At 44.1% G+C, this 19,364-nt stretch overlaps 1 protein-coding gene across 1 annotated transcript in view; it reads left to right on the top strand.

Moving 5' to 3' along the window:
* The window catches only part of ADGRB1 (adhesion G protein-coupled receptor B1), a 651,809-nt gene that overhangs the window by 314,579 nt on the left and 317,866 nt on the right, over positions 1-19,364 (top strand). The window contains exon 5 of the mRNA XM_066578727.1: positions 7,691-7,855. Within this exon, the coding sequence (XP_066434824.1) occupies positions 7,691-7,855 (165 nt within the window). The remainder of the gene's footprint in view (positions 1-7,690; positions 7,856-19,364) is intronic.

Genomic DNA, 19,364 nt, shown 5'->3' with positions numbered 1-19,364 from the left:
TGCCTGAGTAACCCCCACGTGTTCCTAATGGAGACCCTATTTGAAAAACATTCCCTGACAAATAAGAGGGCATTAGAAGCCAAAGACAAAAAAACAAAACAAAAGTAAGCAGAGATGGAGTAAAACTCAAGACAAAGACAGATAAAAGCAGGAAAAAAGCAAACAAGCTGCAAGACTAAAAAGCAAGAACTGTTCTAACAATAACCACGGGCTCAAACTACACTGACGATAGACAAATCTGGACTAGAAACAAAATACTAGAAGCATAAAAGGAATCACAAGGCTAAACTAGGAACAGTATACTAGAAGCAAGCAAAGAATACTGGATTTCAACACACATAGCTTACACTAGAACAATGTGGTAAGGGAAGTAAAAAGCAAAAATATACAGCTAATTAATACATCTGAGAACCTCGCTATTAGAAGTGGAAAGAAAGAACAAAGACAAAAAATTCAGAAGGCAAGTAGAGGAGCAAGAGACCCCGATCACAAACTAACATATTTCTACACAAATGCCCAGAGCATGGGAAACAAACAAGGAGAATAGGAGCTCCTGACACAGATAAATATGATGTCATAGGCATTACAGAAACTTGATGGGATGATACACATGATTGGCATACGAGGCTTGAAGGATACAACTTATTTATAAGAAACAGACCTAATAAAAGGGGAGGAGGTGTTGTGTTGTATGTTAGGAGAACATTCAACTCCACAGAGATTCAAGCTTCAGAGCTGGGAGTTCTGTAGAAACTGTTTGGGTAAGAATACAAGGAGAGAACAACAGAAAGGACACCATTGTAGGCATTTACTATAGGCCGCCTGGACAAGCAGAAGATATGGAGGAACTCTTTCTACATCAGATGGCCCAGCTCTCAAAAAAGCATAACATAGGGATGATGGGAGATTTTACCTATCAGACATTTGTTGGGAATCTCTCAGGTAAAAGTCATGGATCCAACAAATTCTTATCCGCTCTTGCTGACAACTTTATCTTCCAAAAGGTAGAAGAGAAAACAAGGCGATCTGCTATCTTGGACCTAATTCTTATTGACAGGCAGGAAATGGTTGAGGGATTAAGGGTGGCTGGGACCTTAGGAGGCAGTGATCATACTATCCTTGTATGTTGGATAAAAAGGGGAGGAAGACCTGAGAAAACTCAGACCTCAAGGTTGGATTTCAGAAAGGCAGATTTTAATGTACTTAGAAAGAGGGTTGGAAAAATCCAATGACTGGATGTTCTTAAGGACAGGAATGTCCAAGAAGGTTGGGAAATATTGTGAAATGAGATTCTCAAAGCACAATTGTTAACAATCCCTAAAAGAAGGAAGAATAAGAAGCATTTAAAGAGACCAGGATGGATGAACGCAGAACTTGCACACATGTTAAAAAGGAAGAAAAATATGTTTATCAAATGGAAAGAGGGGAGAATATCTAAAGAAGAATATAATGCAGTCTGCAGAAACTGTAGGGCAAGTGTCAGAAAAGCTAAAGCTGATAATGAATTGAGACTTGCAACAGAGGCCAAAAGCAATAAAAAAGGATTTGGGGGGGTTGTAAAAAGCAAAAGAAAAGTCAAAGATGCTATTGGATGCTTTCAAGATGAAAATGGTGAATTGGGTAAAAATGAGGTTGAAAAGGCTGAACTTTTAAATTCGTATTTTGTATCTGTTTTCCCTCAGAAAGTAGATGTAACATTAGCTGATCTTCCCTGTGCTATTGGGGGAATAAAAGAATGCAGGCTATCTATAAGCAGAGAGATGGTGAGGGAGCACTTAGCTAACTTAAATGAATTCAAGTCTCAAGGTACAAATGAATTACATTCTAGGATACTAAAGAAGGCAGTGGAGGTAATTGCTGAACCAATTGCTGGAATCTTTGAAAATTCTCAGAGAACAGGAGAAGTCCCAGAAGATTGGAAAAGAGCAAATTATGTCCTGATCTTCAAAAAGGGAAGAAGGTGGATCCAGGAAACTACAGGCCTGTGAGCCTGACTTCTATACTGGGAAAGATATTTGAACAAATTATTAAACAGCATGTATGCAGGTACTTGGATGAGAATGGAGTAATTAACGAGAGCCAGCATGGGTTTATAACAAACACGTCATGTCAGATGAATCTAATTTTCTTCTATGAAAGAATCACCAACTGTGTTGATCAGGGAAATGTGGTGGATATAGTATATCTTGGCTCTGGTAAAGCATTTGACAAAGTATCTCATACTATTCTTACTGAAAAAATTACCAAATATGGGATCGACAAGTCAATTGTTGGGTGATTCTACTCAAAGAGTGGTCATAAATGGCTGCACATCCAAATGGAAGAATGTGTCAAGTGGGGTACCACAAGGCTCTGTACTAGGCCCAGTGTTCAACATTTTTATAAATGATCTAGAGGAGGGAATTGAGGGGTAACATCAGATTTGCATCTGACACAAAACTAAGAGGGATGGTTAACACTGGAGAACAGTGAAAAAGGATTCAAGAAGACCTAGAAAAGCTTGAACAGTTGGTGGCAACTTAACAGAATGGTATTTAACAAGGAGAAATGCAAAGTCCTACATCTGGGCAAGAAAAATGAAAAAAAGCACATACAAATGGGGGGAATTGGGCTAAGCAGCAGCACGTGTGAAAAAGTTTTGGGTATACTAATAGATCATAGACTGAATTCTGGGATGTATTAAGAGAAGCATAGGGTCTAGATCACATGAGGTCATTATCCCCCTCTACTCTTCCTTAGTCAGATCTCATCTGAAACACTGTGTCCAATTCTGGGCACCCCAATTTAAAAAAGACAGACAAACTTCAACAAAGTTCCGAGAGGGGTTACTAAGATGGTGAGCGGTCTGCAAATCATGTCCTATGAGGAACGGTTAAAGGATCTGGGAATGTTTAGCTTGCAGAAGAGAAGGCTGAGAGGACACTTAATAGCTGTTTACAAATATCTGAAGGGCTGTCATAGTGCAGAGGGATCAGCCCTATTCTCATCTGCACAAGGAAAGACTAGAAGCAATGGGATGAAACTGAAAGGGAGGAGACACAGATTAGATATTAGACAGTGAGGGGGATCGATGAGTGGAACAGCTTGCCACAGGAGGTGGTGAGTTCTTCAATGGAAGTCTTCAAACAGAGTCTGGACAGACATCTGTCTGGGATGATTTAGTGATCCTGCATTGAGCAGAGGATTGGAACTGATGACCCTGGAAATCCCTACCAACTCTATGATTCTATTCTATGATTCTAACCAGCAACACAGTGCAGAAGGCAGGAATATTTAAAGAGAGGCTAGCTAATGAAGAACTTTGCTCCAAAAGAGGCTGGGCTGCAGCAGTGAGGCCAACTGACCCACTGTAATGGATCAGCAGTGAGACAATTACATAGGAACTGCCCCAACAACAGACTACAAGACAGGAGATGACGAACTAGGAGGCGAATTCCCGCTGATCCTAACCAGAGTCTGATTTGTTCAGGGCAGTTGATCTTGCTGGCGTGATAAAAAGTGTGAATTGGAGATACCAGCCGTGAACTGCTACAATGTAGAAACCGTACTGTAATATTGACCGTGTGGGGCACAAAGCCTTTACATTAGAGGAATATGTTGTACTGCTACTATATGGTATCCCAGTTTTAATTTTGGCTGGAGCTTTCCTTTAATTTCTCTTTTTGCACCAATCTCCAATATCCGCACTCATCCAATATTAATCGCAGTCCCATGTTGCCTATCCAGATTGTACTATTTAAGGAACTTGTTCATAATGTACAAAGCTCCTCACAGTACAGACTCAATAATTCAAGATTCAGACATCTAGAAATAGTCATTGTGAGATGAGGCTGGAAGCTTTCCATCTCCAGCAGAGAATTGCTTTGTTATTTTATTAGAGATCCAATGTAATAAAGTATTAAACTTCAGAGGAAACTGGAGGCCAAGATGATGACCAGCGATGGCTCAATTCTCCAGACATTTTTATTAATATGTTTTGGAGAAACATTTGACATCTACATCGGAGGTAGAAAGTAAAAGCTTGTAAAACTACTGATACAAAGCAATGCACAGCGCCAGCATAAAGGTGCCATATAATGATAATATGATCGTGCCCAACATTGCTGATAAGGAGTGACTCCAACTAAGAGGGTCTTACAATGTAAATATAGCAGCACCATATAGTACCAGTAATGCACTTAATAACAGTGTAAGTATATGAAAGTGCCACATAATGATAATATGTTTGAGCTAGTAATGTATATAGTGCCAATAAGATACATAAAGCCCATAATAGTGTCAGTATGAAAGTGCAAATCAGTGATGAAAGTGCTTAACATTAGCAATAATGTAGTGCCCAGTACTTTTAAAGAGGTTTTCTGGGATACCACTATTGATGGCCTACAGCATCAGAACCAAGCTAGCACCAGAAGCAAACCCAGTGCATAGATACAGCACCAAAACCAAGCTCAATATGCAAATACAGCACCAGAACCAAGCTCAAAAAATGAAAACCGTACCAGAACTGAGCTCATAAGATAACTGCAGCACCAGAGCCAAGTTCATAACATAAATACAGGACCAGAACAAAACTCGGTACATAAATACAGTACCAGAATCAAGAACCATATTTCTTCTCTATATGCGCCTGTAATATGATCTAAATGATCATATTAAGGCACAATTTATAGACGAGTGTCCCAGCCTGACTGCAGGGCTACTGAGATACTTGTTTCACTATTGTAACATTGCTGGTGGACACTAAATGGCAGAACGTGACTTCTTTTATAGCAGTTGCCTTTCCTTGGTACTGTCTCCCAATACTCGGCTACTCCCAAAACTTACAGTAGACTCAAATAGTATAACTGAATATGCAAGAAATATAGATGTGCTGCATGCCTCAACGCAATAAAAAGCAGTAATGCAATTAGGGACTCACCATTGGATGGCAGAGGCAGAATGTGGTGGTGACTGGATGATGATGAAACAGGCAGTGGAGACTGGAGAAAATGGCATGGAATAGAAATAATAACCGGAGAAATCCAATGGCTCACCCTATGTCTCTTCCAAATACTTCCCTGATACTAACTCTAAAACCAAAAGCCACTGTAGCCCTCAGTTAACTCTACTGGTGACTCTGTCTGAAATACTGCCCCTGAGAACAGAAAAGCACTAGGACTCAGACAAATGTACAAAGGCACAAATAAAGAATAAGCAGATTAATCAGTAGCTACGAAAGAAGACTGGACTAGACTACCATAAAAAAGGCCACACTGACAACAACAACAAAGTAGACTAGAACAAGGTACTAAAACTTAAACATGAAATACTGGATTAAATGCACATTGTCACTGCTATAACCAGCACTGCACTGCAGAAGCCAAGAATACTTCAAGGGAGGCTAGCCAATGAGGAATTCCTTTCTAAACCAGGCTAACTGGGCAACAAAAACAATTAAAAAGGGATTAGAAGGGAAAATGAACTGTTGTCAGAACACTTTCTTATTGTTAGGAGTCAAGTTAAATATTGCAACATCTGTGCTTCTATGCAGGGGACATGGACGAAGGGGGGATACCTTACAGATAAGTAATTGTTTTTTGGATAGCAAGTTATCGGATCTGCATTTCTACATTCCCCCAGCACACATTTGCACATGTGCTCTATGTATCATGCTGTGTTGTATTTCATAGTGAAGGCTCAGGTCCTGCAGATTCATCATCGGTCCTGATGTACAGTAGCCTGCAGCTGCTGCTGAGCCGCGACATCTATTATCTTATCACACCGCTAATTTAATTTTAGTATAATGTATCTAACTTGAAGATTCCACCTTTCCCGTGACCCAGGGAGAGTGCCGCATTGTACCTCCGGGATAATTTCATCGGAAAGTCTCCCTTCTCCTGTCTTTTTTCTACATTTTGGAGAGGCGGCTGCCACCTGTGGATTGGCCTTTTTGCAGGAAATCTTTATCTGCCTTCCCAGTGGGCACCTAACCATGTCCTATATTTCACTGTAGAGCGCACAGCTGTGAGCTAGAAACGGGAGACAATTACTCCTCAAACCAGCCCCAAAACAGCTGTGTTAGCAGTTTGCTGACCGGCAAGACATCTTCACACTCAGGATGAGTTACTAGGTGGAGAGCGGCGCTCAGTGTGCTGTGTGACTTGGCAAAATTTTAAAAGGCCAGCGTATCTTCAGAGAGAAGGTCCAGAATTAATGAGCAGCAGCAAGAGAAAAAACAACAACATATTTTATGTGTAGGAATGAAAGTCTAAAGAGATGCAGTGATAGCATGGAGCTGAGACATGTCTAATAGGATTTGATGGGGATGGATATGAGATAAATACTGTATTCCCCTGAAAAGAACACCCTGTCTTATATTAATTTTTGGCTCAAAAGAGGCACTAGGTCTTATTTTCGGGGGATCTCTTATTATACATTACCTAGCAGGCTCAGTCCAGGTCCCTCCCGCTGCTCTCCACAGCTCCAACGTGCTTCTCGCAGTCCTCGGCCGTTCATACAACATCACTTCTTGGGTACGTTATTCATAGATCCCGATTCCAGGAAGTGATGGCTGTGATTGGTTCTTCAATGGCTGCTCGGCCAATCAATGCAGCGCTGGATGAACCAATGTGATGGCTGTGATTGGTTTAGCCAGCGCTGCATAGATTGGTTATTCCAGCGCTGCTCAGCCAATTAACAGACATCGTGTTGTAGAGGCGGGATTTATGAATTTGCCGAGTCGCGGCCAATCACAGCCATCGCATTGGTTCATCCAGCGCTGCATTGATTGTCTGAGAAGCAGTCGAATAACCAATTACAGCCTTTGCCTTATGAATCCCGTAACCAGGAAGTGATGATGTATGAGCAGCTGAAGACTCGCACCGAACTTCTATAGAACAGTGGGAGGGACCTAAACCAAGGCTGCTAGGTAATGTATTCTTTTTTTTTTATGTAGTGTTACTAGGGTTTATTTTCAGGTTAGGTATTATTTTCAGGGAAACAGGATAGATAGATAGATAGATAGATAGATAGATAGATAGATACCATGTTTCCCCAAAAATAAGACCAACCCTGAAAATAAACCCTAGCCTAATTTGGGGTAGGCTTAAAATAAAAGTCCTAATCTTGAAATAAGCCCTAGTTACACTACATTAAAAAGAATACATTACCTAGCAGGCTTGCTCTCTAGAGGTTCAGCGCGGTTTCTGCAGCCCTCAGCCACTCGTACATCACTTCCTTGATGCGGGATTCATAAATCCTGCCTCCAGGAAGCAATGGCTGTTATTGGTTCTTCAACTGCTGCTCACCCAGACAATGCAATGCAGGACGAACCAATGTGAAGGCTGTGATTGGCCGCTGCTCATGAATCCCACCTCTACAATGCGATGGCCATCACATTGGTTCATCCAGCACTGCATTGATTGGCTAAGCAGCGGTTGAAGAACCAATCACAGCCATCGCTTCTTGGAGGCGGGATTTATGAATCCCATAGCCAAGAAGTGATGCTGTATGAGTGGCAGAGGACTACGGGAACCACGCTGAACCTCTAGAGAGCAGCGGGAGGGACCGGGACCGAGCCTGCTAGGTAAGTATAAAAGGATAATATAAGTATAAAAATGAATATAAGACAGGGTCAAAGTTGCAGGCAGCAGAATTTTGATTACAGCTCTGCAGATTATTCTATATCTAAGAATCACTGTGTGTATTGCAGGAGACCCGGCGGCAGAGGAGTGGTCGCCCTGGAGCGTGTGCTCCACCACCTGCGGGGAGGGGATGAAGTCAAGGACCAGGTTCTGTGTCTCCTCCTCCTACAGCACCCACTGCAGCGGACCCCTGAAGGAACATAAACCCTGCAACAACTCAGCCGTGTGTCCAGGTAAAAGGGGCTGTAGGACATGGAAAATCAATCTAGTACTCTCTGTTATCAGCTATTTCAGGCTAGGAAGACTAAGTATGAATGGGATCGATTGCTCTATGTTATCAGCTGTTTTAGGCTGGGAAGAAGACGACTGCAGGACAAGTATATATATTCATGGGCAAGACCGTGCAGATCAGTTGGCATACGGACGGGTATCCAAGTGCTGTCTGATGTGTGTTGCCCCTGAGTGTCTCAAGCATACATATATACGCCTGTAATCACATGACTGATATTAGTACATGAAAAATGGACCAATTCTACATGCGAATGTCCATATGCACTCTGTACAGTGTGTCCGGAATGTTTCAGACCCTTTCACTTCTTTATATCTTATTATGTGGTGACTTTGTGTTTCCCCATCATTCTACACTCAATACCCCCTAATGACAAAGTGACAACAGAAGGGGGGAAATCTGCGCATGTTTTAATAATGAAAAACTATTATTTTGCATTTACATAAGTATTCACACCTTGTACTCAGTATTAAGGTAAAGCACCCTTTTCGCATCTTGTATCCAAGCTAGAGGCGGTACAACAGGGTACTAGAGCCTCCATGCCTGCCTGTATCACATCTAGTATCCAAGCTAGAGGCGGTACAACAGGGTACTAGAGCCTCCATGCCAACCCGTATCACATCTTGTATCCAAGCTAGAGGTGGTACAACAGGGTACTAGAGCCTCTATGCCCGCCCGTATCACATCTTGTATCCAAGCTAGAGGCGATACAACAGGGTACTAGAGCCTCCATGCCTGCCTGTATCACATCTAGTATCCAAGCTAGAGGCGGTACAACAGGGTACTAGAGCCTCTATGCCCGCCCGTATCACATCTTGTATCCAAGCAAGAGGCAATACAACAGGGTACTAGAGCCTCCATGCCCCCTGTATCACATCTTGTATCCAAGCTACATGCGGTACAACAGGGTACTAGAGCCTCCATGCCCACCTGTATCACATCTTGTATCCAAGCTAAAGGCGGTACAACAGGGCACTAGAGCCTCCATGCCTACCTGTATCACATCTTGTATCAAAGCTAGAGGCGGTACAACAGGGTACTAGAGCCTCCATGCCCACCCGTATTACATCTTGTATCAAAGCTAGAGGCAGTACAACAGGGTACTAGAGCCTCAATGTCTGCCCGTATCACATCTTGTATCCCAGCTAGATATGGTACAACAGGGTACTAGAGCCTCCATGCCTGCTTGTATCACATCTTGTATCCAAGCTAGAGGCGGTACAGCAGGGTACTAGAGCTTCCATGCCTGCCTGTATCACATCTTGTATCCAAGCTAGAGGCGGTACATCAGGGTACTAGAGCCTCCATGCCTGCCTGTATCACATCTTGTATCCAAGCTAGAGACGGTACATCAGGGTACTAGAGCCTCCATGCCCGCCTGTATCACATCTTGTATCTAAGCTAGAGGCGGTACAACAGGGTACTAGAGCCCCCATGCCCGCCTGTATCACATCTTGTATCTAAGCTAGAGGCGGTACAACAGGGTACTAGAGCCCCCCTACACGGGGTTGGTTCTCTACAATAAATGACCCTTTTCCTCTGATATTGTAATCACTTATATCAACGTTACAATCACAGAGAGAAAGTTCCATCCCGACAACTTCTATTGGCGGGATGTTACTGACGATGAGTGTGTGTGTATATGTATGTATATATATATATATACACACACACACACGCACACACTCCTGCCTCCGGAGGGATTGGTTTTGGCAAGGCGTGTATCATCACCCTTACTTGCACACCACGCACATTTGCTTGTCAGTATATCCAATGTCGGCATTGCATTGCAGGACACTGTTTTGCATGTAAGAGACTCTTAGATCAGCCAACTATGGTTCAAAGGATGTTGAAGGTCAGGGGTGCGGATAGACCCCCGCTGGTATATTAGGAGTCTCCTGACAGCTTGTAAGACACACAGGGGGAGGTTGTCTGTATATTGATGTGTCCGCAGTACAGACGTGAGGAGGGTTCTGAAGATGATGAGATGTTGTAATGGAGCCAAAAGGAGCAACATATCTAATGCAATAATCCTAGTCATTAGTTCTGTACTTTATAGTGTGAAGATACATTGACTCTATCTATCTATCTATCTATCTATCTATCTATCTATCTATCTCCTATCTATCTATCTATCTATCTATCTATCTATCTATCTATCTATCTATCTCCTATCTATCTATCTATCTATTCATCCATCTATCTAATATCTATCTATCTATCTATCTATCTATCTATCTATCTATCTATCTATCTCATATCTATCCATCCATCTATCTAATATCTATCTATCTATCTCATATCTATCTATCTATCTATCCCTTATCTATCTATCTATCTATCTATCTATCTATCTATCTATCTATCTATCTATCTATCTATCTATCTATCTATCTATCTATCTATCTATCTATCTATCCCTTATCTATCTATCTATCTCATATCTCATATCTATCTATCTATCTATCTATCTATCTATCTATCTATCTATCTATCTCATATCTATCTCATATCTATCTCATATCTATCTCATATCTATCTATCTATCTATATCTATATCTATATCTATATATATATATGTTTTTGACATGTTAAAAGATGAATCATTTCATATCCCTCTCCCCTCCCATGCGCCCCGTTATCTGTACAATTTCATTGGAAAACAAACTTAAAGTTTTTCGGGTGAAAAAATAAGGATAACCAAACTAAAATAATGCGGTTGTATAAGGGTTCACATCCGACCAGAAGATGCCCTCGCAATCTGACAGATTTAGAGTGCTTTTTGCAAGGAAGAGTGGGCAAAGATTGCTTAGTCAAGATGTGCCGTGCTGATAGACACCAACCCAAAAAGACTGAGTCATCTAATATCACTGGGGAACACAAAATATTTTTTTCATGGTGTCGGGAATTTTAGACCTTATTCTGGATATTTTTGTGCCGCTGATTCCGAAAATACTGTCCATTTCATACTATGAGCTCTGTGTTTTTTTTAGATATTCCTGATGTCATTATCTATATTTGTTATATTTGCTTACTATTACTACATATGATACATATCGCCACCGCTGCATATCATACTTGTGTGATGGTACAACGTGTAAAGATATTAAAGAAAGATGGAAGGTGTTTCAGCTACAAATGTAGAAACTTTCCTGCGATCAGCATGGAGGAGCTAAAAGCAGGTAAATTCGATGGACCACAAATCCCAAACTCATGGAAGACCGGCGTTTCCAAGACTCAGTGGTCACCTACGAGGTGCGTGCGCGGTCACTGATATATATGGTTGTAAAGCATTTTCATGGGAACTAGAAGGCTGCAAACTCTTGTGAACTTGTGGAGAATACACTCACTTCTGTTCCTGAACACTCGGGTGTAACATGAGCATCAGATCGCAGGACCGGCTGTCATTCTGGATGGATTTCCAGATCATCTCGGTGAGGTACGTGATGAACAGGGTGACCGATCTCGCCAGGAAATAAGGATGGTGGAAGAACAGGACTGCGAACGGTGGGTGACGCATATGATGGACTACTGGTGACCGTGGAAGTACAGGACTGCAGATGATGGGAGACTCATATGATGGCGGACTACTGGTGACCGTGGAAGAACAGGACTGCATATGATGGAGGACTCATATGATGGCGGACTACTGGTGACCGTGGAAGAACAGGACTGCGAACAATGAGACGCATATGATGGCGGACTACTGGTGACAGTGGAAGAACAGGACTGCGGGCAATGGGAGACACATATGATATCGGACTACTGGTGATGGTGGAAGAACAGGACTGCGGACGATGGGAGACACATATGGTGGCGGACTACTGGTGACTGTAGAAGAACAGGACTACGGACGATGGGAGATGCATATAATGGCGGACTACTGGTGATCGTGGAAGAACAGGACTGCGGAGGATGGGAGACGCATATGATGGCGGACTACTGGTGACCATGGAGAACAGGACTGCGGAGGATGGGAGACACATATGATTGCGAACTACTGGTGACCGTGGAAGAACAGGACTGTGGAGGATGGGAGACGCATATGATGGCGGACCACTGGTGACCGTGGAAGAACAGGACTGTGGACGATGGGAGACGTATATGATGGCGGACTACTGGGGACCGTGGGAGAACAGGACTGTGGAGGATGGGAGACACATGATGGTGGACTACTGAGGACCATGGAAGAACAAGGCTGCGGATGATGGGAGATGCATATAATGGCAGACTACTGGTGACTATGAAAGAACAGGACTGCGGACAATGGGAGATGCATATGATAGCAGACTACTGGTGACCATGGAAGAACAGGACTGCAGAGGATGGGAGACGCATATGATGGCGTACTACTGGTGACCGTGGAAGAAAAGGACTGTGGACAATGGGAGACGTATATGATGGTGGACTACTGGTGACCGTGGAAGAACAGGACTGTGAACGATGGGAGATGTATAAGATGGCGGACTACTGGTGACCGTGGATGAACAGGATTGCGGACGATGGACTATGGATATGATTGCAGACTACTGGTGACCATGGAAGAACAGGACTGCGGACAATGGGACATGTATATGATGGCGGACTACTGGTGACCGTGAAAGAACAGGACTGCGGATGATGGGATACGTATATGATGGCGGACTACTGGTGACCGTGGAAGAACAGGACTGCGGAGGATGGGAGACACATATGATGGCGGACTACTGGTGACCGTGGAAGAACAGGACTGCGGACGATGGGAGACGCATATGATGGCGGACTACTGGTGACCGTGGAAGAACAGGACTGCGGACGATGGGAGACGCATATGATGGCGGACTACTGGGGACCATGGGAGAACAGGACTGTGGAGGATGGGAGACACATGATGGTGGACTACTGAGGACCATGGAAGAACAGGACTGCGGATGATGGGAGATGCATATGATGGCAGACTACTGGTGACCGTGGAAGAACAGGATTGCAGAGGATGGGAGACGCATATGATGGCAGACTACTGGTGACTGTGGAAGAACATGACTGCGGAGGATTGGAGACGCATATGATGGCGGACTACTGGTGACCGTGGAAGAAAAGGACTGTGGACAATGGGAGACGTATATGATGGTGGACTACTGGTGACCGTGGAAGAACAGGACTGTGAACGATGGGAGATGTATATGATGGTGGACTACTGGTGACTGTGGAAGAACAGGATTGCGGACGATGGAATATGGATATGATGGCAGACTACTGGTGACCGTGGAAGAACAGGACTGCGGAGGATGGGAGACACATATGATGGCGGACTACTGGTGACCATGGAAGAACAGGACTGCGGACAATGGGACACGTATATGATGGCGGACTACTGGTGATGGGGGAAGAACAGGACTGCTGACAATGGGAGACGTATATGATGGCGGACTACTGGTGAAACATCCAGTGCGAATGTCCAAGAACATCTCATCGCAGGAAATCACATTAATGTAGTTTCATCGACATCTCAATGAAGAAACTCTTGTTTTGTTCATGTTCTTGGCTTCTTGGGATTTAGCTTTGCACCTTCAGCTTTTGATTGGCCGTCATTACATGTATAATACAATATGTATACATGGATATATTCATATAGACTTAGGTCAGATCTTGATAAGCAGATCGGATGTTGAAAAACTAAATGTCATTATCAGAATCTATGACCCCAAAAAAGCTCTAATATCTCAGTCACCAAAAATTTTGCTCCTTAGGGCTTATTCACAGGAGCGTACAATTGCCCACGTTTTCATGGCCGGCCTATATACGTGACCATCTGATGCATTGGATTCCAATGCATCAGTTTAGATGGCCTATTTTTCAGTGTGTTAAAAGGTCCGACCCGAAAAGATAGCTGTTTTTACGCCAGCCAGAAAAGATAATTCTGGGCCTATCTTTTTGGCCGGAATACATTGGCCAGTCCTATAGACTCCAATGGGAGCCTATGAGAGCTGCTCTGCTAAACTTCCTACCCCTTCCCTCCCCTCTCCGCCTCTTGCCAGATTTTGGCAAAGGGAGGGGGTGGGACAGGGTGGGAGATTAGCACACTAGGTCCCGCTCTGTACCGCCCCCTCCCTTTGCTGACAGCCGGCAAGGAGGAGAAAAGGGGAGGGAGTTTAGCAGAGCTAAACTCTCTCTCCCCACCCGACGGTGTCCCATCCTGCAGCGTATACTACCAACACCCGGGCCGTCTGAACAGGCGCAGAAATGGGTCCTGGCTGCCTCTCGTTCCTACGATTTTCGGCTGTGACACGGCCGACCAAAAATCACAGCGCCTGTGTGAAGGAGCCCTAAGTGTAATCATTAAAGGGCGGGGCCATTAGAGTCATTTAATTATCATTAGAAGGTGTGGCCATTAGAGTCATCTCATTATCATTAGAAGGTGGGGTTACTAGAGTCATCTCATTATCATTAGGGGGTTGAATTATTGAATTAGCAGAGTTATCTCATATGAAGGCGGGGTCATCAGGAATTCATTATCATTAGAGGGTGGGGTCATCAGTAATCTTTTTAGCATTAGGGCGGGGTCAGAAGTTATATCATTGTCATTAGAGGGTCAGCAGAAGTCGGAGCACTCGCTAGAAAGAAATAATCAAAAACTGCGAATGAAGTGACAAGTGAAGACAGTGATGTTTGAGATCCACTCATCAGTACATCAGCGCTTTGGCACAATAGTTGCTAATTATCTATCAGTCAGTGAAAAGAAATGAGAATCTGCACTCGGGGATAATGAGACCTATCTGGTGCCAACACTGAGCGCAAAATGACAAGACCGGAAACATAATGAATGGTGACCTTGAGTTGTCACCTGCGTTCCCATTTCTTCTACAATTCTCAGTGATGACGGATCTCACCGGAGACGTATAAAAGGGATGTTAATTCAGGTGGTGATCCAGCACATATATATGTCTGATAAATGTTGGCATTCACACTGACCTTCATTCAAAGCAACTCAATGTGCTTTGCAGAGGAATGAAGGTGAAATGATGTCATCGGCCTCTTCCTTTAAGCGGCACTTCCCCTTTAAAAGGGGTTGAAAATTGCAAGTTATCCCCATACACAGAATATCCACAGGATAGGGATAACTTGTGGATCAGTGGGGGTCTCACCACTGAGACCCCCGTTGATCTTGAAAATTGGGATCCTGTGTCCACCATCCTCCTCACTGTCAGGTTAATGCACCCTCCAAAGTGAGGAGAAGACTAAATGGAGCGCTGGTCGTGCAAGCGCACTAGCGCTCCAATCACTTTCAATCGGGATACAGAGATACCCCATTGGGTGCCGTTTAGCTGTTCCCGTCAGCCCCATTCAAATGCATGGAGCGCTGGCTACACATGCTAGGTCAGCTCTCTATTTACATTGACGCCACTGTGGGGGGTAGAAGTGACCCCCACAATGACAAGAGAGTGGTTTACAGGAGCCCCGTTCTCAAGATCCGCAAGGGTCTCAAAGGTGAGAAGTCCACTAATCAGCAAGTTATCCCCTATCCTGTGGAGAGGGGAGAACGTGTGCTACAACCCCATTAAATTAAAAAAAATCCCCTTAAATATATATCCTTTAAATATAAATCCTTAAAGGGGAAGTCCAGTTTAGAATTTTTTTATACCTTTGTAGAGAATTCTTAGTTAATTCTTCACTCCCTCTATTGACGGGCCAAGGCAGAGCCTCTCCCCTCTGGAGGATGCAGCACATCAGTGCAGTACATAGATATCCCAGTGGTTACAGTGAGAACTGTGTAGTACTTCATTTCTCCAGGACAAGCGCTGTGGCTACTGCATTTCTTTCAACTATGCAATTATCCTCCAGTGGCCACTACAAGTGAAATATAGTTTTACAAGCCAGCCATTCAATTCAGTTGCTAACCATGTAGTCTGTGGACTGGGCGAGTCTGTCAGAACATTAGCATCTTATAAAGGGAGGTTCCATGTGCGAGATCTCCTTCTCTCATGTCCATATGAGCTAATAGGGCACCAGAAGAGGTGTTATCCATATGAGACAACCCCTTTAAATGGGCGTTTTCATGCCTAACAGTATTGTTCCCCCACCAATCCTGTATTGTAGGCATATGTCAGTACAAAAACCATCAGATGCCACCAGGTGTAGAGCTAACAACAGGGTCTGGTGGAGGGATGTCACCAGGTGTAGAGGTGACAACGGGGTCTGGTGGTCGGCTGCCCCCAGGTGTAGAGCAGACAACGGGGTCTGGTGGTGGGATGTCACCAGGTATAGAGCTAACAATGGGGTCTGGTGGGGGGGATGTCACCAGGTGTAGATCTGACAACAGGGTCTAATGGTGGGATGTCACCAGGTGTAGAGCTGACAACGGGGTCTGGTGGGGGGATGTCACTAGGCATAGAGCTGACAACGGGGTCTGGTGGGGGATGTCACCAGGTGTAGAGCTGACAACGGGGTCTGATGGTGGGATGTCACCAGGTGTAGATCTGACAATGAGGTCTGGTGGTGGGATGTCACCAGGTATAGAGCTGACAACGGGGTCTGGTGGGGGGATGTCACCAGGTGTAGAGCTGACAACGGGGTCTGGTGGGGGGATGTCACCAGGTGTAGAGCTGACAACGGAGTCTGGTGGCGGGATGTCATCAGGTGTAGCTGCACACAACATCACAGCAGTGAATGCACAGTGGCGCCTGCGATGGTGCTTGGAGCAACTGATTGTAAGTGAGTGGAAGCAAGTGTTATGGACAGCTGAATCACAGTACACCATCTTGCGATCGGATGGCCGCACTTGGGTGTGACGGTTGCCTGGGGAGTGGTTTCTACGAGGCTACATCATCTTAACAGTATGGTTTGGAGTAGGTTCTGTTCTGGTGTGGGGGTGTTTCTGCTGGGAGGGACTAGGACCATTTAGTCCACCCTCAACACCGATAGGCACAGAGATATTCCAGACAATGTGGCATCACCTACCTGTGGCAATACTTTGGCACAGCTCCGTATCTCTACCAACATGACTGAGCACCATGTCAAATAGTACACAGTACTGAGGCTTGGTCTGCATACTTCATTGGCCATCCAAAGTCTAGATCTCAACATCAAACATCTTTGGGATGAACTAGAACACCATATCCGTGCACACCCAACCCGCCCACCATTCCTTGCATCACTGTCTGAAGCTCTCCTCGAGGAATGGAGGCAAATCCCTCCACACATCTATGGGAATTTGGTGGAGAGCGGCCAAGGAGGATTACTGCAGTCATTGATGCCAAAGGTGGTCAACACCATACTGACAAATGTCAATAAAATCCAATTTCATCCCCTTCTATGCGGGTCCCAATACTTTTGTCCACATAATGCATATAAACTGAAGCCAAAGCAATAACAAGATACAGTGTTAGCACCCAACCCAGGGACTAATGTAGTAGAAGTACTATTTTATCTCAGCTCTCTGAAGCAAATTTCCTGCATATAGATCTATAGAATGACATTTTATAACAGTCTCCAGCGCCTCCTATGGGCCCTGTTATGTAACTGTGCTGCTATACATACAGTATTTTGCCCTGTTCTACTGTTTATTCCAGTTTTCTCCAACTTGCAGTTCTTCACTACAACTCCCAGCATATCTTGGCAGACATGATGTGCATTGACATTTTGCTGGCCCGCTCACGATCAGCGCTTCCTTGTATGGAAATTCTCCCCGTGACCCCGAAGTACAGCATAAAATCACCTGACAAGTGATTTTCGTAGATCAGTTTTAGTGTGAATGCACATTAGATGGGAAGATCCAGCGATCAGAGCGACTTCCAATGAGGCCGGTCATCGGTGCTGGACTAGCCTAGTCCTGGATCTGATATAATAAGCTTAATATAGAATCAGCTCCTCCTCCATAGTAATTTAGCCATCACTGTTCTCCCCATTGACGCAGGTCTTACCCGTATCGTCCCCCTAAGCCTTATTTTATTGCCCGACCGGTCCGTTATCTGTCTCGTTGACGCCATCATTATGGGCTGCATGTGAGTTTTGTGGCCGTCAGCCGTTCTCATCGCTCTGCTGCACTGCGGTTATTGATCTTTGTGTTGATGATTAGCAGATTATTAGATCACTTCTCCTCTATAGAATGAACCTCGTTCCCATCGCTCTACTTATCAGCCACAAAGCATATATGAATTATATGGCAATAAATGTCTGATTGTGCAGCCTTCAGCATCAGCGTTTTAGCAACAGACCAATGCAGAGCTCGAAATGCTCTACGAGGACATTTGATTAAAGGGGTATTCTGGCCTTTTTTCATCCGATGATCTGTTCTCAGTAGTTGATGGACGGGGGTCTGCCACTCAGGAAACCCCCCATCAGCTGCTCATCCAGCCGCACATCGTCACCACCTGACAAGGTAGGAAGTGGGAGCGCCAGCTTCAATTGGACTGAATCAATGGGAGCTCCGCACTCCTATTACACTTCATGGTTCTCTTAGAATCAAGGCCAGATGTCCGATCCTGTTCTTAATGAGGAGCAGGAAGTATAATAGAAGCGCTGTGCTGTCAGTGATTTCAGTGTAGTTGGCGCTCCCACTTCCTTCCCCATCCACTGATGATGACGTCCGGCCCTGATGGACTGACAAATGGCCAGAATACCCCCTTTAAATAATAAAATTCTGGTTGCTTTAAACCGCCAGTAGAGGGAGCTAACAGCATATGTTTATACTCTGTCAGTGCTGGCCTTAGATTAGATGGTACCTTCCGCAGTTTTTTTTTAGGAAGGGTGGGGGGGCAGAATAAGAGAAAAACTATATATATTGCATTGATATGTAGTCTGCTTGTATTCTGTTTGTGCAGAAAACAGCAAGATAGCAGCTTATCCACAACAGAAAAGCTCAGGGAATAAATATGGTACCTGAACCAAGGTCAAAACATAAATATTGTACTAGAACGAAGCTTAGTACACAGATACAGTACCAGAACCAAGCTCATAACATAAATATTGTACTAGAACTAAGCGTAGCACAGCACCAGATTGCTTATGTCGTCAATATATCAGAGCAAAGCTTAGTACATAAATGTATCATCTGAACCAAGTTCAGTACATAAATACAACCCCAAAAACAAACACAGAACCTAAATACAGCACCAGAATCAAGCTCATTACATACATACTGTACCAGAACCAAGGTCATAACAAATATAGTACCGGAGCGATGCTTAGTACGTAAACACAGCACCAAAACCAAACCCATAAATGTGGTATCAGAGTGATGCTTACTACATAAATACAGCAACAGAATCAAACTCAGTACATATGTATAGTATCAGAACCAAGCTTACTACAAAATCACAGAAATGTAAACAAAAATACCTGAAAGCGGCCATATGCTTAATGATATATTGATACAAGAGGGCAAGTAAAAAAATACCACATCCCTCAACATGCAGACAACATGCCAAATTGCTATATGAAGGAGCTGGCAGCACAGGTGAAGGCACTGATGAACA

Source organism: Eleutherodactylus coqui, chromosome 9 (assembly GCF_035609145.1).
Source record: "Eleutherodactylus coqui strain aEleCoq1 chromosome 9, aEleCoq1.hap1, whole genome shotgun sequence".
NCBI lineage: Eukaryota > Metazoa > Chordata > Amphibia > Anura > Eleutherodactylidae > Eleutherodactylus > Eleutherodactylus coqui.
Note: the sequence above shows the minus strand (reverse complement) of the source record. Positions and strands in the feature narration are given on the sequence as shown.